At 41.9% G+C, this 21,899-nt stretch overlaps 1 protein-coding gene across 1 annotated transcript; it reads right to left on the bottom strand.

The window, feature by feature from the left end:
• Window positions 1-6,029: 6,029 nt before the first annotated feature.
• On the bottom strand, window positions 6,030-18,961 carry ccdc137 (coiled-coil domain containing 137). Its single transcript, XM_035770579.2, has 6 exons — window positions 18,794-18,961; window positions 14,844-14,977; window positions 14,396-14,639; window positions 13,425-13,507; window positions 13,250-13,329; window positions 6,030-9,010 (listed from the first exon to the last, which is right to left on the bottom strand). The coding sequence occupies exons 1-6, from the start codon at window positions 18,862-18,864 to the stop codon at window positions 8,810-8,812; spliced, it is 813 nt and encodes a 270-aa protein (XP_035626472.1). The 5' UTR covers window positions 18,865-18,961; the 3' UTR covers window positions 6,030-8,809.
• Window positions 18,962-21,899: the final 2,938 nt, after the last annotated feature.

Here is a 21,899-nt window from a genome sequence, read left to right as displayed (position 1 = left end):
CTAAGCCTAGTGTGTTTAGTTTCTGTTCTCTCTGGGATCACTGCTGTTTCACAGGAGGGCAATGTGTCTCCTTTTAGTTCTGTTATATTGGACAGGGAATGGAGGTAAGGGATTCAAACAAGTTTATCAACAAACCAGGGCTTTTAAGATGCATTTCCGCCATGTTTTGGGGGGACCAATCAAATCAGATCTTTTCACAGCAGCACGGTTTGGTCAAATTACAAATTAGTGAAAAAAATATAATTGGGGTGGATGTCTTAACACAGTGATATTGTTTAAGTAACTGGTCTTACACTGTATTTCTATGTGTTTAAAACACCAAGGCACTGATGTATACACTAAATATAGGCCTTTACATATTTTGGAAATTATTATAATTTATTGTATTTTCACCTTGAGAAATTTAAATGTGTATACAGGACGGTATATATTCTCCCTCTAGTTTGATTTGTCACATGTATCTACTGTAAATTGTTATTTTATTGGTTATGAATTCCTCCCTCAATGGGGACTTGTTTGGGTGCTTCTGTGTTTACACTTTACTGTTCAGAAGTGTAATAACTAAATCTGTTAAAATGATTAACCATATCAGCCATAATAGAAAATATTTCTAACTTGTCATTTTCTGTCAATAGAAAGATTCAACATTAAATAAATAAATAAATCACACTACAAGTCTTGTTTGATATCATCCCTTGGATAAAACGGTCAAGGTGGGAATAGCTCCAATACTGTACCTGGAAGAGAGGCAGATACTGTAGATAGTGTAGTAGGGAACATCGCAAGAGGAAGTGTCCTGAGGATGAAAATACACCTCTGAGGAGTTATTTACATACACAGCTCTGATAAGCTTCGTTGCCTGCTGGGGCCTACGACATGGATGTGTGTGTGTGTGCATGGGCATCAGTGTTCCTGATTCACACACAAGCACATGCATACTACACACCAACACACACACGCTGCATACTACACACACACACACACACACACACACACACACACACACACACACACACACACACACACACACACACACACACACACACACACACACACACACACACACACAATACACCAGTGGCGGTCTGTGCCATTTAAGATGAGGGATGATGATTTTGTTTTTTAAATGAACATGGCCTTATTTCTATAACAGCATATTGGATGACAGTCATTCATATTCCATTCACCCAGTTCAATGTAACATCGGTAGGTTTAAGTTACTACATGATACTCAAATTCTCTCTATACCCATCATGAGGTTGCTACAAGCTAGCCTATGAATGTTTACAACGTAGGTGCACAGGTCGAGAGAAACACTTTTGCCTGCATCTAGCTGATCTAGGGTGTAATCAGTAGAGGTACGTGGGTAAAATCCCTGGGGAAGCCAATCCAGGGAAAAAATTGCCATATTACAACCGATGTGTTGTAATATGACCTGTTAGTTCATATACTGTGATATATAAGACCGAGACAATAAGACACAGTGGCAGAATAAATTCAACCACACATTTGTTTCAGAGCAACATCTCTCCGGTGAAGTCCACAATTGCTTGTCAGTTACATGACCTATAGCATGGTCAAGTAAGGTAATGTTTCAGACATTTTCGGACTACTAAACTATTGATTTAGAACCATAGCGTTATCTCAAGTCAAAGAAAACAGGATCTGCCTCCACTATTCCAGCACCATCTAATCACCTATGCCTAGTCTAACATAGTGACAACTAAAAGATACTAAAAACTACTGTCCAATCAACGTAAGCTAAATATGTGGCTGTCCATGGTACTGATTTCTTGCGCGCAAGTAGAAAAAAACATGTTGACTCACCCTACTTGTAGAGAAACGCCAGTACTATCCTCTTTCATGTTGCCTAAACTGTCCTAGGCTACCCGGCTAAAATACTTGCTCGCAAGCCTAACTTCCTTTCATGGGCAACGATACACCAGGCCAGCTAATTAACATTAGCATCCTACATCTAGCTACATGTTGAACCTCCATCCTCAGGCCAGGGGCACAATGTATGAATTTATGGTTGGATCAGAATCGCCGCTATAAATCATTGGCCAGTAAGGAGAATTAAGTTAAACCACAAGTCCAAATCCCTATCTCCATCAATGGTTAATTTAGGAAAGGGACGATTTTAGCTAATTAGTTAGCCACCGGAGCACGACACAACGAGATGCAACAATTCAAGTTGTTTTCTGTCAATAATGACGTTTGGCCTGTGATGTGATTGGTCTGAAGCAAAAATCCAAACTGGCTCCCCTTGACACGTTTTTTTTTTGGTGCGCCAGGACCATTCACAGTTGAGCTCACTGTTTAGGTCAACTTTGATTGGCCATTGTTTTATTTTTAGAGGCCAAATGCTCTCTGGCTTCCCTTGCATTCAATGCTACGGGCAGCAACAATGTTTCTGACCAGACAGCATCAGCTAAATATACTACACATACTGAGACAGAGGGGCGCTGTTTCGTTCGCTCGGATGCTTTCTCCGGTGAGATACATTCAGCCCCTAAGCAAACAGATGGAAATTTATGAAACCAGAGATTGATTCTTTTTTTTTTCTTGTTACATTTTTTGGGGGGAAGCATGGCTGACCAAGTTACTTTTTTAAATGAGCCCTGCACAATACAAAACACACATCAATAAAAAACACAAAATACTAATTACCAAACATGATCACAAAATAAATTCAATAAAAAGTATTCACTTAGAACATAATCTCTCCTGTGGACAATGTTCTGGTATTATATTTGACAAGGTTGAAGCGCTTCTGACACCATGATGTGTACTGCGCATCAGAGCACAAGCAAATGGCTCAGCTTCAAATGCTAATGATCAATTTTGTGATACCCGAGCCCTACCTGTAAACCGAGTAATTGATTTTTAAAAAACAAACCCAACCCGAAGTATAATCTCGGGGACCATCGGGCTCGGATAGCAGAGCTCTACACTGCATAATATACAGCCTGTGACTGTGTTTTTGTATTATACATGTTAGTTACAATGTGTATATTTGTTGTATATACAGGGTGCATTTGTAAAAGAGACCTAAAGGTAAAACATAAATGAAATAAATAGTGCACAGCTACACACTGCATGTCCACTCATGTATACTAGCCAACCACACTGCTTTTGAGAGAGATCAGACTCTCCTTGAATGAAGTAGCTGAAACTAAGAACCTGAATATGTGTATCCCCTCAATCAACCCAGAAGGATATGAGAACAGGATTCATAATACGACTTTTGTCGGGCAGTGGAATGATGCAGTACATTAATGCAGTAGATAGTGTCCATCCCAAATGGCAGCATATCCCCTATGGGCTCTGGTCAAAAGTTGTACACTATAAATGGAATAGGGTGCCATTTGAGATGAAAACATAGATTCAAGATGCGATAAGTCCTTGTGGTTATGAAACCATTGAGTCATGTCAGTGCATTCATCAAGAACAGTCTTCCATCCAGAGGTATCCAGGGCCAGAAGGCAGGACTACATGTTATATAAAAGGAGTTGAGTGGGCTGCGAGTAGAGCCCTCTCGCAACCAACCTACACAAGAATATTTGTTATATTTTCTATAGTACACAGGATATAAAAGTGTATGGGTAATGGTAACAGCTGTATGAGGAGTAGCAGCTGTGTAAAAATACAAGTTCAGAGCCATATTCTATTCACACAGTATTATTTGATTTTTCACTAAACATGGCCCAGGTTGGGTTTGAGGCAGCTGCCCTCTAGTTCGCTTCATTAAAATGAGTTCTCCCTTCCCACTGGGAGAAGTAGCTATAAGATATTTATTCATGTGTCATTTGTCACTGCACACAGAACAGGCGTACACAAGCACACAATTACTCTCATTGAGCTATGGCTGCCTAGCAGCAGCAGGCTGAGAAACCTCTTCCTCACCCACCCACTCCTCTCCTTGTTACCTGTGCTGGGCTGTGTTGTTCAGTCAGTCGGCAGCCCTGGGTTCGTTAACACAGAGGAGACAAGTAGGCTGCAGAATGGAGAAGACTCATTAAGGGCAAACAAACAAACTAACTGGTCAGATGCGTGCAGACATGAGTCAGAGTCATGTTGAACGCTTTAAAGGCCCCGCCTGTCATTTCAATAGCATGACTGTTTTTGGATGCAGAGTTTTAGATTAGCAAGAAAGTGGTGCTGCAAATGGTCAGAGTATAGGAACAATATAAAGATCAAGGTTCAAATAAAAACCTTCACGATAGCTTCTTAAGTTACATAGCTCAGTGATATACAGCAGGTTTCTGTGGACTAGAACCCCCAGTGAAGACGTGTGTGCCCTGTTTGAATGTATACATGATTACATTTACACAAATAAGACATGGTTAGGAATAGGACAGACCACCTGCAAATCAGTACCTAGCGAGTCCCCATTGCATCTCACTGTTACAGCTAGGTCAACACTTCATGAACACAGAGTATATACACGTCATAGATAAAGACCAAAAAGTGACTATAGATTACCTCTAGAAAGACTGCAGTTACGTCCCAAATGGCTCGTATTCCTTTTATAGTGCAGTACTTTTGACCAGGGCCCATGTCAAAAATAGTGCACGATACAGGGAATAGGGTGCCATTTGGGACACACATTGCCTCTTGTTTTCTGATTAAAAAATAAAAATAAACAGTGTGGTTGAACCTCCTGACCACACCAATATGATGGGTCATAGATTACGGCCCTAACCCATAATGGATAACTGATGAGTTGTTTCCATGGAGACAGGTTCCAAACAGACAAAGAGCAATTCCTGGTTTACGCACAGTAGTCCGTTCAGATAGAAATAGAACAGAACAGACATGCATTTCTGACAGAGTACAAGGAATCATGTCAGCTCTATTCATTACATTTCTACTGCATCTGCAACATTTCATATGTTACTGTTTACTTCTTCCTGAGCAAACACGTCCCTGCTTAACTTCAACTGAAAATAAAAGGCTGAGTCTTGATCTACAGAACAGAAACTTATTATTATTAACTTATTATTAAATGTGAATCACTACTAGTGTTCAAAGTTACCCTTGAATGACTTAGGTACATGAAGGCTTGAAAAGGTACATGAAGGCTTGAGTACGTAGAGATTATTCACATGTAATTCTATGGTACAGTACCCCCCTGAAACTATGAGCAATGAAAATATTGGTCATTGAGCTTCGCGGATACAGTCCAGTCAGCCAGCCAGCCTTCACTAGAAATCACAACCACCTGTCCAGTCTCTCTCTCACTGGGCAACAGGGATTTACTGTCACCATGGCAACACTCGACAGACCTACACAACATCAGGCATGTTCAAAGGTGTGGCTACAGTCAAGCTGATTAAACAGCAGAGTTCATCCATCCACAGTCAGTAGAAATTGTTATTATATAATCTATTATTTCTGTATAGCTGTACACAGTCACTGTCATAGGGATGACAAAGCAGGGGAGAGAAAAAAGAAAAAAAAGTGGACCAAGACAGATTTTTAAAAGGTTTGTAAATATTTATTTTTCGGTTTATGAAAGTATATCAACAAGTCCATGTAACCTGAGATGTTCGTAGATTCTTACACAGGAGAAGCTCTAAACAAACCAGCTAGAAATATCTAGGTCCGGCCGGCTGCATTAGTTGTTCCCCAGGCCAAAGATCCTCAGACAACGGGTCCTTTCATGTCTTGTAAATCAACCTTTTTTGGGATTGCAGATGTAAACAGAGGGTGCCGGGCTGATTTGTTAAGGCTTGGGGACATCATTAAGATATGTGAAGGGAGTCTGTTACGTAGGTCTAACAAAAGTCAAACCCCTACCTTACCTACTGCCCAACTTCTACAAATAGCTCCTCTATAGATTAACTATTGTCTATACAATTACTAAGCTCCTCTGCATTGAAACAAAACCACATCTGTCTGATGTGATTTTAGAACTAAAGAGTGGTGAAACAACTCTGTACAAATATTGGACAAACGCAATTTAAATACATTATTTGAGCAACAAATATAACAAACAGCACCTGCAGAAATGTATGGGAACCGTATGCAGTTACGATGTTACATTTTATTCAAAACAATACCACATTCGCTCCAGAAACAATCATTATTATGACTAATAACATAACAAGATGCACCCCGATGATGTTTCTGTCCTGACTACCACCTAGTGGGAATGGCAGGTGCAAACTTTTCTTGCTCGGTACAGCAGGGCCGTAAATAATACAGTGCCTTTGGAAAGTATTCAGACCCCTTGACATTTTCCACTTTGTTATGTTACAACCTTATTCTAAAATGGATTTAAAAAAAAGAAGAATCCTCAGTAATCTACACACAATACCCAATAATGACAAAACAAAAACAAGTTACATTTTTGCAAAGTTAAATATTTAAAAAAGAAATACCTTATTTACATAAGTATTCAGACTCCTTGCTATCAGACACAAAATTAAGCTTCAGGAGCATCCGGTTTCCATTGATCATCCTTGAGATGTTTCTACAACTTGATTGGAGTCCAGCTGTGGTCAATTCAATTGATTGGACATGATTTGGAAAGGCAAACACCTGTCAATATAAGGTCCCACAGTTGCCAGTGCATGTCAGAGCAAAAACCAAGCCATGAGGTCTAAGGAATTGTCCGCAGCGCACCGAAACAGGATTGTGTTGAAGCACAGATCTGGGGAAGTGTACCAAAACATTTCTGCAGCATTGAAGGTCCCCAAGAACACAGTGGCCTCCATCATTCTTAAAATGGTAGACGTTTAGAACCACCAAGACTCATGCTAGAGCTGAACGCTTGGCAAAACTGAGCACTCAGGGGAGATGGGCCTTGGTCAAGGATAGATAGAGCTCCTCTGTGGAGATGGGAGAACCTTCCAGAAGGACAATAATCTGAAATATTTGGCCTGAATGCCAAGAGTCACATCTGGAGGAAACCTGGCACCATCCCTACAGTCAAGCATGGTGGTGGCAGAATCATGCTGTGGGGATGTTTTTCAGAGGCAGGGAGACTCGTCAGGATTGGGGCAAAAATGAATGGAGCAAAGTACAGAGAAATCCTTGATGAAAACCTGCTCCAGAGTGCTCAGAACCTCAGACTGGGGCAAAGGTTCACCTTCCAACAGGACAACGACCCTAAGCACACAGCCAAGACAATGCAGGAGGGGCTTCGGGACAAGTCTCAATGTCATTGAGTGGCCCAGCCAGAGCCCGGACTTGAATCCGATCGAACATCTCTGGAGAGACCTGAAAATAGCTGTGCAGCAACGCTCCCCATCCAACCTGACAGAGCGTGAGAGGATCTGCAGAGAATAATGGGAGAAACTCTCCATATACAGGTGTGCCAAGCTTGTAGCGTCATACCCAAGAAGATTTGATGCTGTAATTGCTGCCAGGTGCTTCAACAAAGTACTGAGTAAAAGGGTCTGAATACCTATGTAAATATTATATTTAGAATAAGTTAACAAAAAAATGGAAACCTGTTTTTGCTTTGTCATTATGGGGTATTGTGCGTAGATTGATGAGAGAAAAAACTATTTAATCAATTTGAGAAAAACTCTAACGTAAGAAAATATGGAAAAAATCAAGGGGTCTGAATACTTTCTGAAGGCACTGTATGTAGTTCATTCCATCCAAACTGCATGGGAAAGTTAGAGGTTTTAATGTCCCCAAAGAGTCACAATTTAGTCCATGTCAAAGCAGTCATGCATTGCCACAAGAGAAGATAGTTAATACAGAAAACAGTGGCACTGACCGTCAGAAGTACCTGACATAAATGGCAAGGCCTGCAGGTAGGTAGGAAGGAAAGCTACTTATTCAAGGAGAAACAGTCCATATGTGCAGAGGTGGTCTGGTCCTTTCAATACCAGTCAGAATCCATCCCAGTGTCCACAAAAACTCACTGCAGATTGGGAAAGGAATATGAACTGCCTGGTGATCAGATGAGCTAACCCTTGTCCCCTCCATGTGGCTCCTTCATCTTCAATGCAGCCAAATTCCCCATCATTCACCCTGAAATGTGCACTTGCTCACTCACCTCCATTTAATTAAAAACATCGATTTAAAGACAGGCTACAGGGGTTTACAGACTTTCCACCATATGTCTTACACCAGTCCACACAATTTAAAATTTGTCTCTATACTCCAGCATTTTGAATTTGAGAAAATGTTTGTATCAGGTGAAAGTACAGAACATCACCTCTAATGTGAGGGTACTTTCATATTGATCTGATTTACTGAAAATAGAAAATAAAATGACTAAGTGAGTAGATAAGATGTTTCTGAACACTTCTAAATCAATCCTAATAATGCCACAATTAAGAAAAAACAACAATCATGAATAATGATGAGTGAGAAAGTTAGAGGCTAAAACAAAGCATGTCAAACTCTCACCATTCCCAATAATGGGTGACAAACATTTTTTGGGGGGGGGGGTATGATCTTTGGGGGGTATGATCATTCATTCCTAATCATGGTATAATCATGGTAGCATCCACATGAATGTAGAAGTGTTCACAAACGTAATCTATTCTTGCAATAACAGTGAGTCAAACAAAATACATTATTCACCAATCACTTCCTATTGGACAACATGTAATCTGAAAACACCAGAACAGGCTGTAAATGCATCCAACAAGTTTGTAGAGTCACAAGCTTGATGTAGTCATTGTGTACAAGGAATATTGGAATACTGTCACCTGCTCTCAAATAAAAATAGCTGGAGTATAGAGCCACATAAAAAAATTTGCATCACTGTATTTGAACAGTGTAAGTGAGAAGTGTACACCTTGGGGGAGGGAGCAAGGCAGAGAATGGGACCACTGGAGTCTCACTGGAGGTTCTTCAGCTTCTCTATCCCAGTTGCTTTGGCCTCTTGCCGATGCTGCTTCTGTTTCTTCAGGTGGCGGTAGGCTTGCACCACCCGCTGCCTCTCCTCCTCCATCATCCTCTGCCTGGCCATGGATGGCTTGGCTGTGGAGAACTGGGTCTGGCCCAGCAGAGAGTTCAGCAGGAGACCCTTACACACACCCTGGAAGGGAGAGAGAAGGACTAACATTATTCAATAGTCTAGACTAGAGCCATTCATCTGAGCCTGTGTTCACAAAGCGTCTCAAGGTAGGAGTGCTGATCTAGGATCATCGATGGAATTATTGCAAAAGTGTGGTATGCAGCTTTTGTGCTACTCCATAAGGACGGGGATAGTAGTGATCTTGAGAATGATCTACCCATTTCCAGGCTCCCTTGTCTTGCGAAAATATTAGGACCATTGGTCAGTCAATCTCACGTGACTTGGGAAATGGTAGTCAGTGTTTTTCTTTTTGTCAAATCAAAGAAATAAGTTATTGCTGCCTTATTAGCCAAGAAATCATTAGGGGCTGACCCGTGTTTGCGTAAGTATGCATTGCCCCTCATTGCTGGCACAGTAGCACACTATCAGGAAATATCAGGAAGTGTCGAAAGCAGCTTTTGTGATAACACTCCATAAGGGCGGGGATAGTGGTGATCTCGATAATTATTGACCCATTTCCAGGCTCCCTTGTCTTGCGAAATTACTACAATCATTGGTCAACAAACCAAGTTATTTTCTATGTTATTAAATCCGGATTCAGACCCAAACATAGCACCACTTCGCCTACCATGCTCGTTGTAAATGATATTACAAATGACTTAGTTAGAAAGAATTGTGCTGCCACGTTTGTAGACTAAAGCTTGATACTGTAGACCATGTTATTCTGTTGAATAAGCTGTCCTCCATAGCATTGGGTACTGATACCTGCCAATGGTTTCATAATTATCTCAATGTCAGAACTCAGGCCATCAAAGTAGATGGGGTCAAATCTGAGAGCGTTGAGTTACATAATGATTATTATAATTTAACTAGGCAAGTCAGTTAAGAACAAATTCTTATTTACAATGACGGCCTACCCCAGCTAAACCCGGACGATGCTGGGCCAATTATGGAACTCCCAATCATGATGCAGCATGGATTCGAACCAGGGATTGCAGTGACGCCTCTTGCACTGAGATGCAGTGCCTTAGACCACTGCGCCACTCTGAAGCCAACATAAAGAGGTGGCCCAAGGTTCGATACTCAGCCCATTACTGTTTACAATCTATACTGAACAAAAATATAACTGCAACATGTAAAGTGTTGGTCCCATGATTCATGAGCTGAAATAAAATGTTCCACACAAAAAGCTTATTTGTCTCATATTGTGTCCACACATTTGTTTACATCCCTGTTCGTGTGCATTTCTCCTTTGCCAAGATAATCCATCCACCTGACAGGTGCGGCATATCAAGAAGCTGATTAAACAGAATGATCATTACACAGGTGCACCTTGTGCTGGGGACAATAAAAGGCCATTAAAATGAGCAATTTTGTCACACAATGCCACAGATGTCTCAAGTTGAGGGAGCGTGCAACTGGCATGCTGACTGCAAGAATGTCCACCAGAGCTGTTGCCAGAGAATTTAATATTAATTTCTCTACGATAAGCCATCTCCGTCATTTTAGAGAATTTGGCAGTACATCCAACCGGCCTTACAACCGCAGACCTGGTGTAACCACGCCAGCCCAGGACCTCCACATCTGGCTTCTTTATCTGCCAGATCGTCTGAGACCAGCCACCTGGACACCTGATGAATATTTTGGTCTATAATAAATTCCTTTTGTGTGATTAAAACGCATTCTGATTGGTGGGCATATGCTCTCTAAGGCCCACCATGGCTGCGCCCCTGCCCAGTCATGTGAAATCCATAGATTAGGGCCTAATTAATTAATTTCAATAAATAAATTGGTAATGCTGTAAAATATATATATTTCATTTGTGTTTTATTCCATTGTTCCATCAGTTGGCCAAGCCTTTTCACATTTGAAGTCTGATTGCCAAGCATTGCAGAGGTTATTATTGGATCTAAAATTAATGCTAAATGCAAAACATGCTTTTTTCTAGGTCCCATAACCCAAATTTAAATAACATGTGTAAATGACTAGTTTGAACAGTACACAAATTGAGCGAGTTCCTTCCTACAAATATTTTGGTATCTGGCTTGATGACAAAACTGTCTTTTAAAAAAAACATGTCAATGAGCTGATAAAGTTCATGTTCAAGGTTGTGTTCTCTTACAGAAACAAAGTCTGACTTCTGTTAACAGGAAGGAAGTTGTCCAGGCCACTTTTATGTCTATTATAGTTTCTGGGGATATTATCTATATGCATGCAGCATAATCTACACTTAAACTACTAGATGCTGTTTTCCATTGTGCCCTTATGTTTATTACTGGTGATGGTTATAGAAGTCACCATTGTCTTTTGTATCAAAAAGTGGGTTGGGCCTCTTTGTATGCCTAGTGGTTAGAGCGTTGGACTAGTAACCGGAAGGTTGCAAGTTCAAACCCCTGAGCTGACAAGGTACAAATCTGTCGTTCTGCCCCTGAACAGGCAGTTAACCCACTGTTCCTAGGCCGTCATTGAAAGTAAGAATTTGTTCTTAACTGACTTGCCTGGTTAAATAAAGGTAAAATAAACAAATAAAATAAATGTAAGGAGAGTAATCCTAAGACTGGGTTTGGTCATTTGTAAGTCTAAATTGAATTAACGATGATCGATACAAAATTTCTCCATGAGGGCTTTGTAGATAAACCAAGCACGAGACTGGGTTCGGTCTCCACAAATTTGGCTAAAGCTGCGTTTATTTTTTTTGCGCCCTTTATGTGGAATAACTTACAGGACTCACTGAAATGAGATGTTCTGGTCCATTCAGAGTAATGATCGGAGACCTCAATGTTGATCAATTTTACCCCTTTTTCTCCCCAATTTCGTGGTATCCTTTGTAATTGTTGTAGTAGCTACTATCTTGTCTCATCGCTACAACTCCCGTACGGGCTCGGGAGAGACGAAGGTTGAAAGTCATGCATCCTCCGATACACAACCCAGCCAGCCGTACTGCTTCTTAACACAGTGCGCATCCAACCCGGAAGCCAGCCGCACCAATGTGTCGGAGGCTACACCGTGCACCTGGCAACCTTGGTTAGCGAGCACTGCGCCCGGCCCGCCACAGGAGTCGCTGGTGCGCGATGAGACAAGGACATCCCTCCTGTCGCCCCACGGACCTCCCGGTCGCGGCCGGATACGACAGAGCCTGGGCGCGAACCCAGGGACTCTGATGGCACAGCTGGCGCTGCAGTACAGCGCCCTTAACCACTGCACCACCCGGGAGGGGTGTGTCCATATGTCCATTTCTTAATAGATTTGTAATTTTATGTACAAGGGTTCTGTAAAAGAGACCCGTGTCTCAGTACGACTTCTCAGTCAAAATAAAAGGTGAAATATATATATATTTTTTTACACATTATTCATTAGGGTCTAAAAAGGCAAAACTGATCCTAGATCAGCACTACTCTAAGATGCCAGAGTGGTGCATTATGACGTGAGATAGAGGAGATAACGAGCTAACACTGGTCAACTCAAGAGTTCAACTCGGGATAACCGGTGACACTAAAGTGGCTCACCTTTTAACCAGGCAACGAATCTGTCAGAATTAACCGTCTCCGGGGCAGTCTAAGTCAGGGCTAACTCCACCTACCCTGAATTATTTTGTTGTTGTTGAATTATTCAAACTTTTTTTTATTCATTTAACAAGGCAAGTCAGTTAAGAACAGGCTTATTTACAATCACAGCCTATAATCAGCCAACCCTGGGCGCCACTGGGCAAATTGTGGGCCGCCCTATGGGACTCCCAATTACGGCCTGATGTAGCGACGCCTCCAGCACCGAGATGCAGTGCATTAGACCGCTGCGCCACTGGGGAGCCCAGTACCTGAGCCGTGAGTTGAGGAACAATTAAATCGGATTCTCTCCCTCTCGTCATCATCCACTTCATTTGAGGAGAGGACTAATTAAATATTTTATTAATAAATAAAAAAGGTCATATTAAAATACGTATCACATTATACATTTAGTAATGACGAGATGCACTTGAAACTTCACCCAAAGTAAACCTTTTGTATGACTTTTGTTTGACTTGGCCTTGTGCGGCATGAGCACACAGTAACAAGCTCGGCTTGAGCAGGCGACAGGTGCACGATCAATATCCACCTTCATAACATGGATAAAGCCTGAGCTGGAATGTTTAGCTAACCAAATGCAGGCTAGCTTCAGCAAATCCCGAGTAATCTAGCTTGCATCGTAGTATACCCCTCTGGGGAGTGATATCATTAAAATGAGGATAGCTCTTTTTACATACTCACATGCACACACACTTACCTGGGGCTTGATCAGTGCCTTCCTGGGCTTGATACTCAGAGTCGGCGGTGCCATGGCAACTTCTCCAAAGGCAACTTCATCTAAAAGTTAAGGGATAGATAATAAGATGGTGGCAGCATGTATACATCTCTAATGACCTGATATACAGCATGCTCTGCTGAAAATCCATACATACCTATGAACATGTCGTTTTCTGCCTTCTCTTCCCGCCTGTTCAGTTTCTTTTTATGTAGCCTGTCCAGCCGGCTTTTATCATATCTGCAGTCACAGAGGAGAGGACAAACGACTAAGGATGGAATTTGAGACCACTACATTTTAGACTAAATACAAAGGCTTCATTTCAAATCACCCCTAACCCCTCCTCCATTGACACTACTGTAGATCTGAAGGGGTTGGATAGTTTGTCAACTTTATTATCACGTGGGGGGCAAATTAACATGGTCATCACGCTGTAGAAAGCAGGTAACATCACACTCAACCTTAAACGTAGTCTATGTTTGATGCGTTAAACTAATGGTTCCATTGATATTTATTGTTTTGAGATCCCAGGGGGGCTTTGACAGTCTATTGTAAATCAGTCCGATAGTACCCTTGACAGTATTTCAATCTGAAAGAAAGTTATGGTTTGAAGTGACAAATGCATTAGAAAGGCATTGGGAAGTTCAAAACATCAGGCAATAATTTTGTATGATCTTCTGTGCAGAAAAAGAACATTGATGTCCTTTTTTTCTCCAGTCTGATGTAGTGCCTGGTCTTGTTTACTCTGTTCTAATGAGTCCTGCCCGGATTGTGGGCATGGTAGTGGGAAACAGAAGACACATACATGTTCCTTAAGAGTCTTAACTTTCAGTGATGTAGCTTAAACCGTTTAATAGATAGAGCCACGTGTTCGAAGAAAAAATAAGCTGCTGTTTATTACAACTGCATCTAGCTGCTACTGACGTCACCCCAGTTCTATGAACCAAAGCATTTCCCTCCCTTCTATTTCAGTGTTTCTCTTGCGACCCCTAGTTTGGGAAACGCTGCGTTAAACCAATAAATAACAAAGTCCAAAAAGGTTTAAACAAAAGTGTAGGCCTATGTGAAAGGCGGGGCTAGGGGTTGGGTTGGAATTCAGGGACAGAATGTTTGTCTGGCTCCACTCACTCTTTCTTCTTGTCAGACTTGCATTTCCCGGTGCCAGCAGGTTTCTCCTGCTTCTCTAGCTCCCTCTCCGGCCGTCTCTCTATCTGGTTCTTGGTGAGGAAGAGGACGTGCTGCGCCTCATTGCCCATCCTCCGCAGGTACGTCTTCTCACTCTCCCTCTTCTTTCTACGGAAGTGTGGAACAGGGATATCTACGATTGTAGCATCCCCTGGCTTGGGTTTGGGAGCAAGGGCGATGGCGTCAGCTAATGGGATCCAAGTAAAGAATATAAGGAACAGGACAGAAAATGAGGAGTACTGGAAGACAGAGCTTCAAATTAAACTTTTAAGAAAGGCAAGTCAGTTTTTACAAGTATCAAATACCTTCGCTAATACTACAGGCATTCATGTATAGGCCTAATCAAGAACTTAGAACAATATTAAAAGTTTAGAATTCCATGATAACTGACCTTTCCTCATTTTCTTGGCCTTGCTGGGCCCCATCTTCATCCTCTCCTTGCTTTTCATAATCTCTCGAAGGCGGAAGGGAATCTGCTCAAGATGATCCTTCTGTCTGGGCTTGCCATCTCGTTTAGGCTTCTTGCTAGAGGGGCAATTCATTTATGGAAAAAGAAAGACATTTATTTACTCTAAGTAAAATCATGTGTAAACAAGAAGTCATCACAATATTTGGTCACATGGTCATGCATTGAATGTGCACTACGAGTGGCATGTGCATCAGACGCTTGTGCATGGACCATAACTGGTTTGGCGTTAAACAAAGTGCTCAAAATATTTGACATATTTTTGAGAAATAGAAGCTTGAGCATACAGAGAAAAGTTTGTCAACACTCTAGCAACATCTTTACTTTGGCGAGTTATGAAATTATTTTAAATCCAGTCACTTTAGCCGTCACATGGTGGCCCTGGGCCCGGTTTGCCAAAAGCATCTCAAAGCTAAATTAAAAACTTTAGAAACTTAGTAGGAGCATCGTTAAATCTCCCAAATCCATCATCACTAAAACTGCACATTATTTAACGGCTGCCTCAGACCACTTGTAGAACAGCTACTGTTAGTGCGTCGTTAGACGGGCAAAAAAGCATCTATGGTCACTTTATACACAGAAAATGTCAGCTGAACATATAGATAAGCAACTTCATTCTTTCTGTGTCCGCTGATAACTTCAGAACGAAAGTTGACTACAAATACAAAGTTGCGAATGTCTTTGCAATTGTTACAAACAAGCGACGTATATAAAATGCTTCAAATGAGAACCGAGATGACCTTGTCCTATCGTGCTCTAGCGACTTGTGGCAGCCCAGGCACATGCACGCTGACTTCGGTCGCCAGTTGTAAAGTGTTTCCTCGGACACATTGGTGCGGCTGGCTTCCGGGTAAAGCGAGCAGCGCAGGGTCATGTTTCAGAGGACGCATGGCTCTCGATCTTTGCCTCTCCTGAGTCCGTACGGGAGTTGCAGAGATGGGACAAGACTAAACTACCAATTGATATCACAAAATTGGGGAGAAAAAAAATGGGGGTAAAAAGTACCCCCCGCCCCCCAAAAGAAATCTGTCTGTTTAAGCTAGAGACAACTGTGTTTTTGCAAGGGCTGCGTCTCAATCCACCGCATCCGCCGATATCGCCCTTTTACGCATCTGCAGTGAAAGGTGGCAGAGCTAGAGTGGTGTTTGTCAGACCATGAGACAAATCTGAAAATTGGTCTTCTCACAAAATCGTATGAAGCATCTGAACAGTTTGGTCTACAAACTATTAACACCACTCTATTGAAATGTGACTCTCACGAACACAATGGTGTTCTGTTTTGCTTACAAGACTCATCTGAAGGTCTCCAGTACCAGTGTTTATTAAAAAAAAAAAAGAAGTATAGAGTAACAGTCAAAGGTTTGGACACACCTACTCATTTAAGGGTTTCTCTTTTTACTATTTTCTACATTGTAGAAATAAAATATATCATGTAGTAACCCAATTGTTTTTAAACAAATCAATATATATTTTATATATTCTTCAAAGGTTCTTCAAAGTAGCCACCCTTTGTCTTGATGACAGCTTTATACACTCTTGGCATTCTCTCAACCAGCTCCACGTGGAATGCTTTTCCAACAGTCTTGAAGGAGTTCCCTCATATGCTGAGCATATGCGGTCCAACTCATCACTCTGCGGTCCAACTCATCCCAAACCATTTTAATTGTGTTGAGGTCAGATGTTTGTGGAGGCCAGGTGCAGCACTCCATCACTCTCCTTCTTGGTCAAATAACCCTTACACAGCCTGGAGGTCTTGGGTCATTGTCCTGTTGAAAAACAGTGATTGTCCCACTAAGTGCAAAAAAGATAGGATGGCGAATCGCTGCAGAATGCTGGTTAAGTGTGCCTTGAATTCTAAATAAAATCACAGACAGTGTCACAAGCAAAGCACCCCCCCACCACCTCCTCCATGCTTCACGGTGGGAACCACACATGCAAAGATCCGTTCACCTACTCTGCGTCTCACAGAGACATGGAGGTTGGAACCAAAAATCTCAAATTTGGACTCATCAGACCAAAGGGCAGATTTCCACTGGTCTAATGTTCATTGCTCGTGGTTTGTCCCAAGCAAGTATCTTCTTCTTATTGGTGTCTTTTAGTGGTGGTTTATTTGCAGCAATTTGACCATGAAGGCCTGATTCACGCAGTCTCCTCGGAACAGTTGATGTTGAGCTGTTTCTCTTACTTGAAACATGTAGCATTTATTTGGGCTGCAATCTGAGATGCAGTTAACTCTAATGAACTTATCCTCTGCAGCAGAAGTAACTCTGGGTCTTCCTTTCCTGTGGCGGTCCTCATGAGAGCCAGATTAATCATAGCGCTTGATGGTTTTTGCAACTGCACTTGAAGAAAATTTCAAAGTTCTTGATATTTTCCTGATTGACTGACCTTCATGTCTTAAAGTAATGGTGGACTGTTGTTTATCTTTGCTTATTTTAGCTGTTCTTTCCATAATATGTACTTTGTCTTTTACCAAATAGGACTATCTTCTGTATACCACCCCTACCTTGTCACAACACAACTGATTGGCTCAAACGCATTAAGGAAAGAAATTCCACAAATGAACAAGGCATATTGAAATGCATTCCAGGTGACTACCCCATGAAGCTGGTTGAGATAATGCCAAAAGTGTGCAACGATGTCATCAAACCAAAGGGTGGCTACTTTGAAGAATCTCAAATATATTTTGATTTGTTTACCACTTTTTTGGTTACAACATGATTCCATGTGTGTTATTTCATAGTTTTGATGTCTTACAATGTAGAAATGAGTAAAAAGAAAAGAAAAACCCTGGAATGAGTAGGCGTGCCCACACTTTTGACGGTAGCTCTGTCTATTAATCTGAGAGTGGTTACATTTCTCCAGGCCCATCACTCAGCTTTTTACCAAAACAGAGACGGGGCGACCGATGTTATTATTTCATCTGTGGATTATCAAGACATTAAAGTGTCACCAACAAAACGTTTAACATCAGGCCTATAGCAAATGCAGCATATGGCCTTTTCCAGTAGTGCTCAAGCATGCCATTCCATGAGCGCAGCATTTATTTTTCAACAGGAATCAATAAACCCAATCAGCCCTCCATGACAAAATCATAAACAGAGTAGGGCTGCGTAATAAATCCATAGCTTTGGGGTTATGCGCAGGTAAAACAATTCAGCTATTCTATACTTCCACATTTCCAAGTCCTATTCTTGAAGATCAAGGCAGTATAACATTTAATGGAATTCTGATACATCTTTACATTAAAATCCAAGTCTAATTTAATCGTACTTTATATGTAGAAAGCAATGGGTTAGAAGAAGCCTACATAACCAACCCATAAAGTAAAATGTAACATCCATATATGGCCAGCTATATACACTTTAACATTGATTTATCCTGCAATAGATGTGGTTCAATTGGTAACATACAGTTTTGTCTTCTTCTAATTCCTCTTAAGGGGAAAGTCATCTAAATGTGATCAGATTACGTTACTGAGTTTGGGTTATCCAAAAGTGACATTGATTACAATTTGACAGGTAACTAGCAACTAACGGATTACATTTATAAAGTAACCTACCCAACCCTGTGTGTGTGAGTGATATATATATATATATATATATATACTAAGTGGTGAGGGAGTAGGCATGCTGCTGACTAGATGCTGAAAATGGGGCTTGCCTCCGACTGGCAGCTGTAGTGTCGCCGGATGAGTAAAACGGCATTAGTGAAAACGATCGCTTGGGGTGCGACCATTCTGGACTGGAGGGACCCCGGCCTCCTGAGTGCTCATTGCTAACTGGGTACCTAACTCTCAAGATAGCTAGCATGCTAACTTAGATTGCTAGCAAGCCTGTAGGACAAAAAAGAGCGAACCAGCTAGTCAGCGTTACCTTGGATATTGCCCAGTCGTAGCACCTTGTTTAAATGCCTCTGCGGGTTTCGTCTGTTTATTTTTCCCCATGATCTTCTTGTTATTGGTGCTTAAACTAGCGCGGAATCCTTCGAAACAACAACCCACGTGGGCTAACGTTGAGAAATTCTTCTTCTTTGGAGTTAAACTGCAGTTGGCATCAAATATGTTGCATTACCGCCCCCAACTGGACTATAATATAAATCCATTGTACATGTGATACAAAAGGGGAAAAAGAAAACCTTCCAACTAACCCTACACTCGTTAAAAATCCACTACCCCATTCCAATACTTTGACCCTATTGCTCATGCACCATGCCAACGGCCTGGAAGGATAATATAATAATAATAATATAATAATAATATATGCCATTTCGCAGACGCTTTTATCCAAAGCGACTTAGTCATGTGTGCATACATTCTACGTATGGGTGGTCCCGGGAATCGAACCCACTACCCTGGCGTTACAAGCGCCATGCTCTACCAACTGAGCTACAGAACCACTGTACCAGGATGAGGTACTCAACACACCCTCTAACTCTTCTGAAGTCAAATCTCATATTCCCACTGCCTGTGGCGGCAGATAGCCTTTTCTGAGCTAAACTGACCAAGACGCACTTCCAACAACACACATAAAACCTCACATAATTCTGCCCCCAAAAATGGGCAATTTCTCTCAACCAGTGGCATATGGTGTTTTTAGGTGAGCGCTGATGCCGCCCTTTGATAAGCAGTGCTCAAATTGTCAAAGGCAGAGGCACAAAATATTTTGCTTGTCCATTCCCAGCGTGCCTCTCCAGGGTGCTGTTAGTGAGATGCATATTTGAAGCGCTCCACCAACGTTCCATCCTGAAAATTATCTAACAAAAATGTAGAACATATAGGACATGGTAAAAAAAAAAGTGGCCTTTTCTGTAGCCTACAGCCTGGAGATAAAATGTATGACACTGTGGCTATAAATGCCTCAAAATCTACCTTCTTCACAATGAGTGTATCCAGATCACCCGGTTGACTTAAAACACTAGCAACTGGTTGCAATGCATCCACTGCTATATCTTCAAAACTGTTGCCTATTGCCCCTTTGACTCTCTTCACCGCCTCCACATAGGAGATCTGCTGCGCAGCCTTGATCCTTGACCTCCTTCACCCTGACATGATCCCCACCACAGTTGCAACATTTTCCATTCATAGATTATTCAATATCATACTTCGCCCGTCTGCAAACATTTGGCACGCGACCATATCCTTCACAATTTCCACAGTGTAATGGTTTGGACACAAATGCTCTCAGCGCTTACCTCACATACCCAAGCTTCACATATTCAGGTAGATTCTCTTCAAACAATAATATCGCCAGGCTTTTCTCCTTCCTTCCATTTACCATGCGGGTCAGGCAACGTGCACTGACCACTCCTGGGATTTTCTGACTAAGGTACTCATCTATATCCAATGAGACTCCAGCTATAACTCCTTTGGCAGGCGCCCTGCTCCGAAGATCAATACATGTTACTTCTGACGTGGACAATTTTGACAGATCCAGTGCATGCTTCTTCTGTTCTTCATCAACACAATTAACCCAAAGAAGGCTGCTTCTAGTCACCTTGATTGAATCCACCTTTCCCACTGTTTCTTCACAGTCCTCAATATTACAAATGGATTTCCCAAATGAATATCCTTGTCCAAAAAACTCTACCCTATAAGAAATGCATTATTGCACCGGTCCTTGTCTTCTACTACAAATTTAGCTCATTTTGTTCCATTCTTTGATTTCACTATTTTCCATACATTATCACAGGAGTCTCGGGAATCACTTGCTTTCGGATTCAAGCACAGTCGCGATTTCCTGCCCCCGGAAAGTGTCTTCTCTGGGCGCCGACATTTTGACAGCATGAGCCTTCTGTCTGATTCCTTTTGTTCGCAAACAAACTGTTATTTTTGGCGAACGTGTCGGGAATCATATTGCATCGGTGACAGAGCCGTTCATTAGGGTCCCTGATTTGCATACTGCTACTACTGCTTTTTGAGCTCAAAACAACGAGTATCTGCAGATAAATTAATTCTCTAAGAGGGTGAATCCTCATTGCAGAAACAATAATTAGTTGGGAGAGCGAGTACATTCTGGTCCAAGTTCATTTTTGCAGTGCGTTATTAGGGGATCGGATAATTTGGTTAAAATATATTTGAACGTGCACAAATAAGAAATCAAAGTAACAAGTAATTCAAAAGCAGCAGTAAAATAACAATAGCGAGACCATATACCGGTGCAGAGTCACAATGTGCGGGTTACTGGTTAGTTGAGGTAATATGTACATGTGGGTAAAGTTATTAAAGTGACTATGCTTAGATGATAACAACAGAGAGTAGCAGCAGTGTAAAAGAGGGGGTGCAATGCAAATAGTCTGGATAGCCTTTTGATTAGGTACTCAGGAGTCTTATGGCTTGGGGGCAGAAGCTGTTTAGAAGCCTCTTGCACCAGACATGGTGCTCCGGTACCGCTTGCCATGCGGTAGCAGAGAAAACAGTCTATGACTAGGGTGGCTGGAGTCTTTGACAATTTGTTGGGCCTTCCTCTGACACCGCCTGGTATAGAGGTCCTGGATGGCAGGAAGGTTGGCCCCAGTGATGTACTGGGTCGTTCGCACTACCCTCTGTAGTGCCTTGTGGTCGGAGGCCGAGCAGTTGCCATACCAGGCAGTGATGCAACTGGTCAGGATGCACTCGATGGTGCAGCTGTAGAACCTTTTGAGGATCTGAGGACCCACGCCAAATCTTTTCAATCTCTCTCAATCTCCCCCTGAGGGGGCATAGGTTTTGTCGTGCCCTCTATACGACTGTCTTGGTATGCTTGGACCATGTTAGTTTGTTGGTGATGTGGACACCAAGGAACTTGAAGCTCTTAACCTGTTCCACTGCAGCCCCGTCAATGAGAATGGGGGTGTGCCCTGTCCTCTTTCTCCTGTGGTCCACAATCATGTCCTTTGTCTTGAGCATGTTGAAGGAGAGGTTGTTGTTCTGGCAACACATGGACAGGTCTCTGACCTCCTCCCTATACTCCCTATAGGCTGTCTCGTCGTTGTCGGTGTTGT

Source organism: Oncorhynchus keta, chromosome 5, assembly GCF_023373465.1.
Source record: "Oncorhynchus keta strain PuntledgeMale-10-30-2019 chromosome 5, Oket_V2, whole genome shotgun sequence".
Classification (NCBI taxonomy): Eukaryota; Metazoa; Chordata; class Actinopteri; order Salmoniformes; family Salmonidae; genus Oncorhynchus; species Oncorhynchus keta.
The sequence above is the reverse complement of the archived record's forward strand: the minus strand, read 5'-3'. Positions and strand labels throughout refer to the sequence as shown.

Coding starts and splice junctions, on each gene's coding strand:
- ccdc137 (XM_035770579.2), bottom strand. CDS start 18,864: ATGGGGAAAAATAAACAGACGAAACCCGCAGAGGCATTTAAACAAGGT. Junction 13,508..14,395: donor AAGTCTGACAAGAAGAAAGA/GTGAGTGGAGCC, acceptor CTGTGACTGCAG/ATATGATAAAAGCCGGCTGG. Junction 9,011..13,249: donor AGGCACTGATCAAGCCCCAG/GTAAGTGTGTGT, acceptor TCTCCCTTCCAG/GGTGTGTGTAAGGGTCTCCT.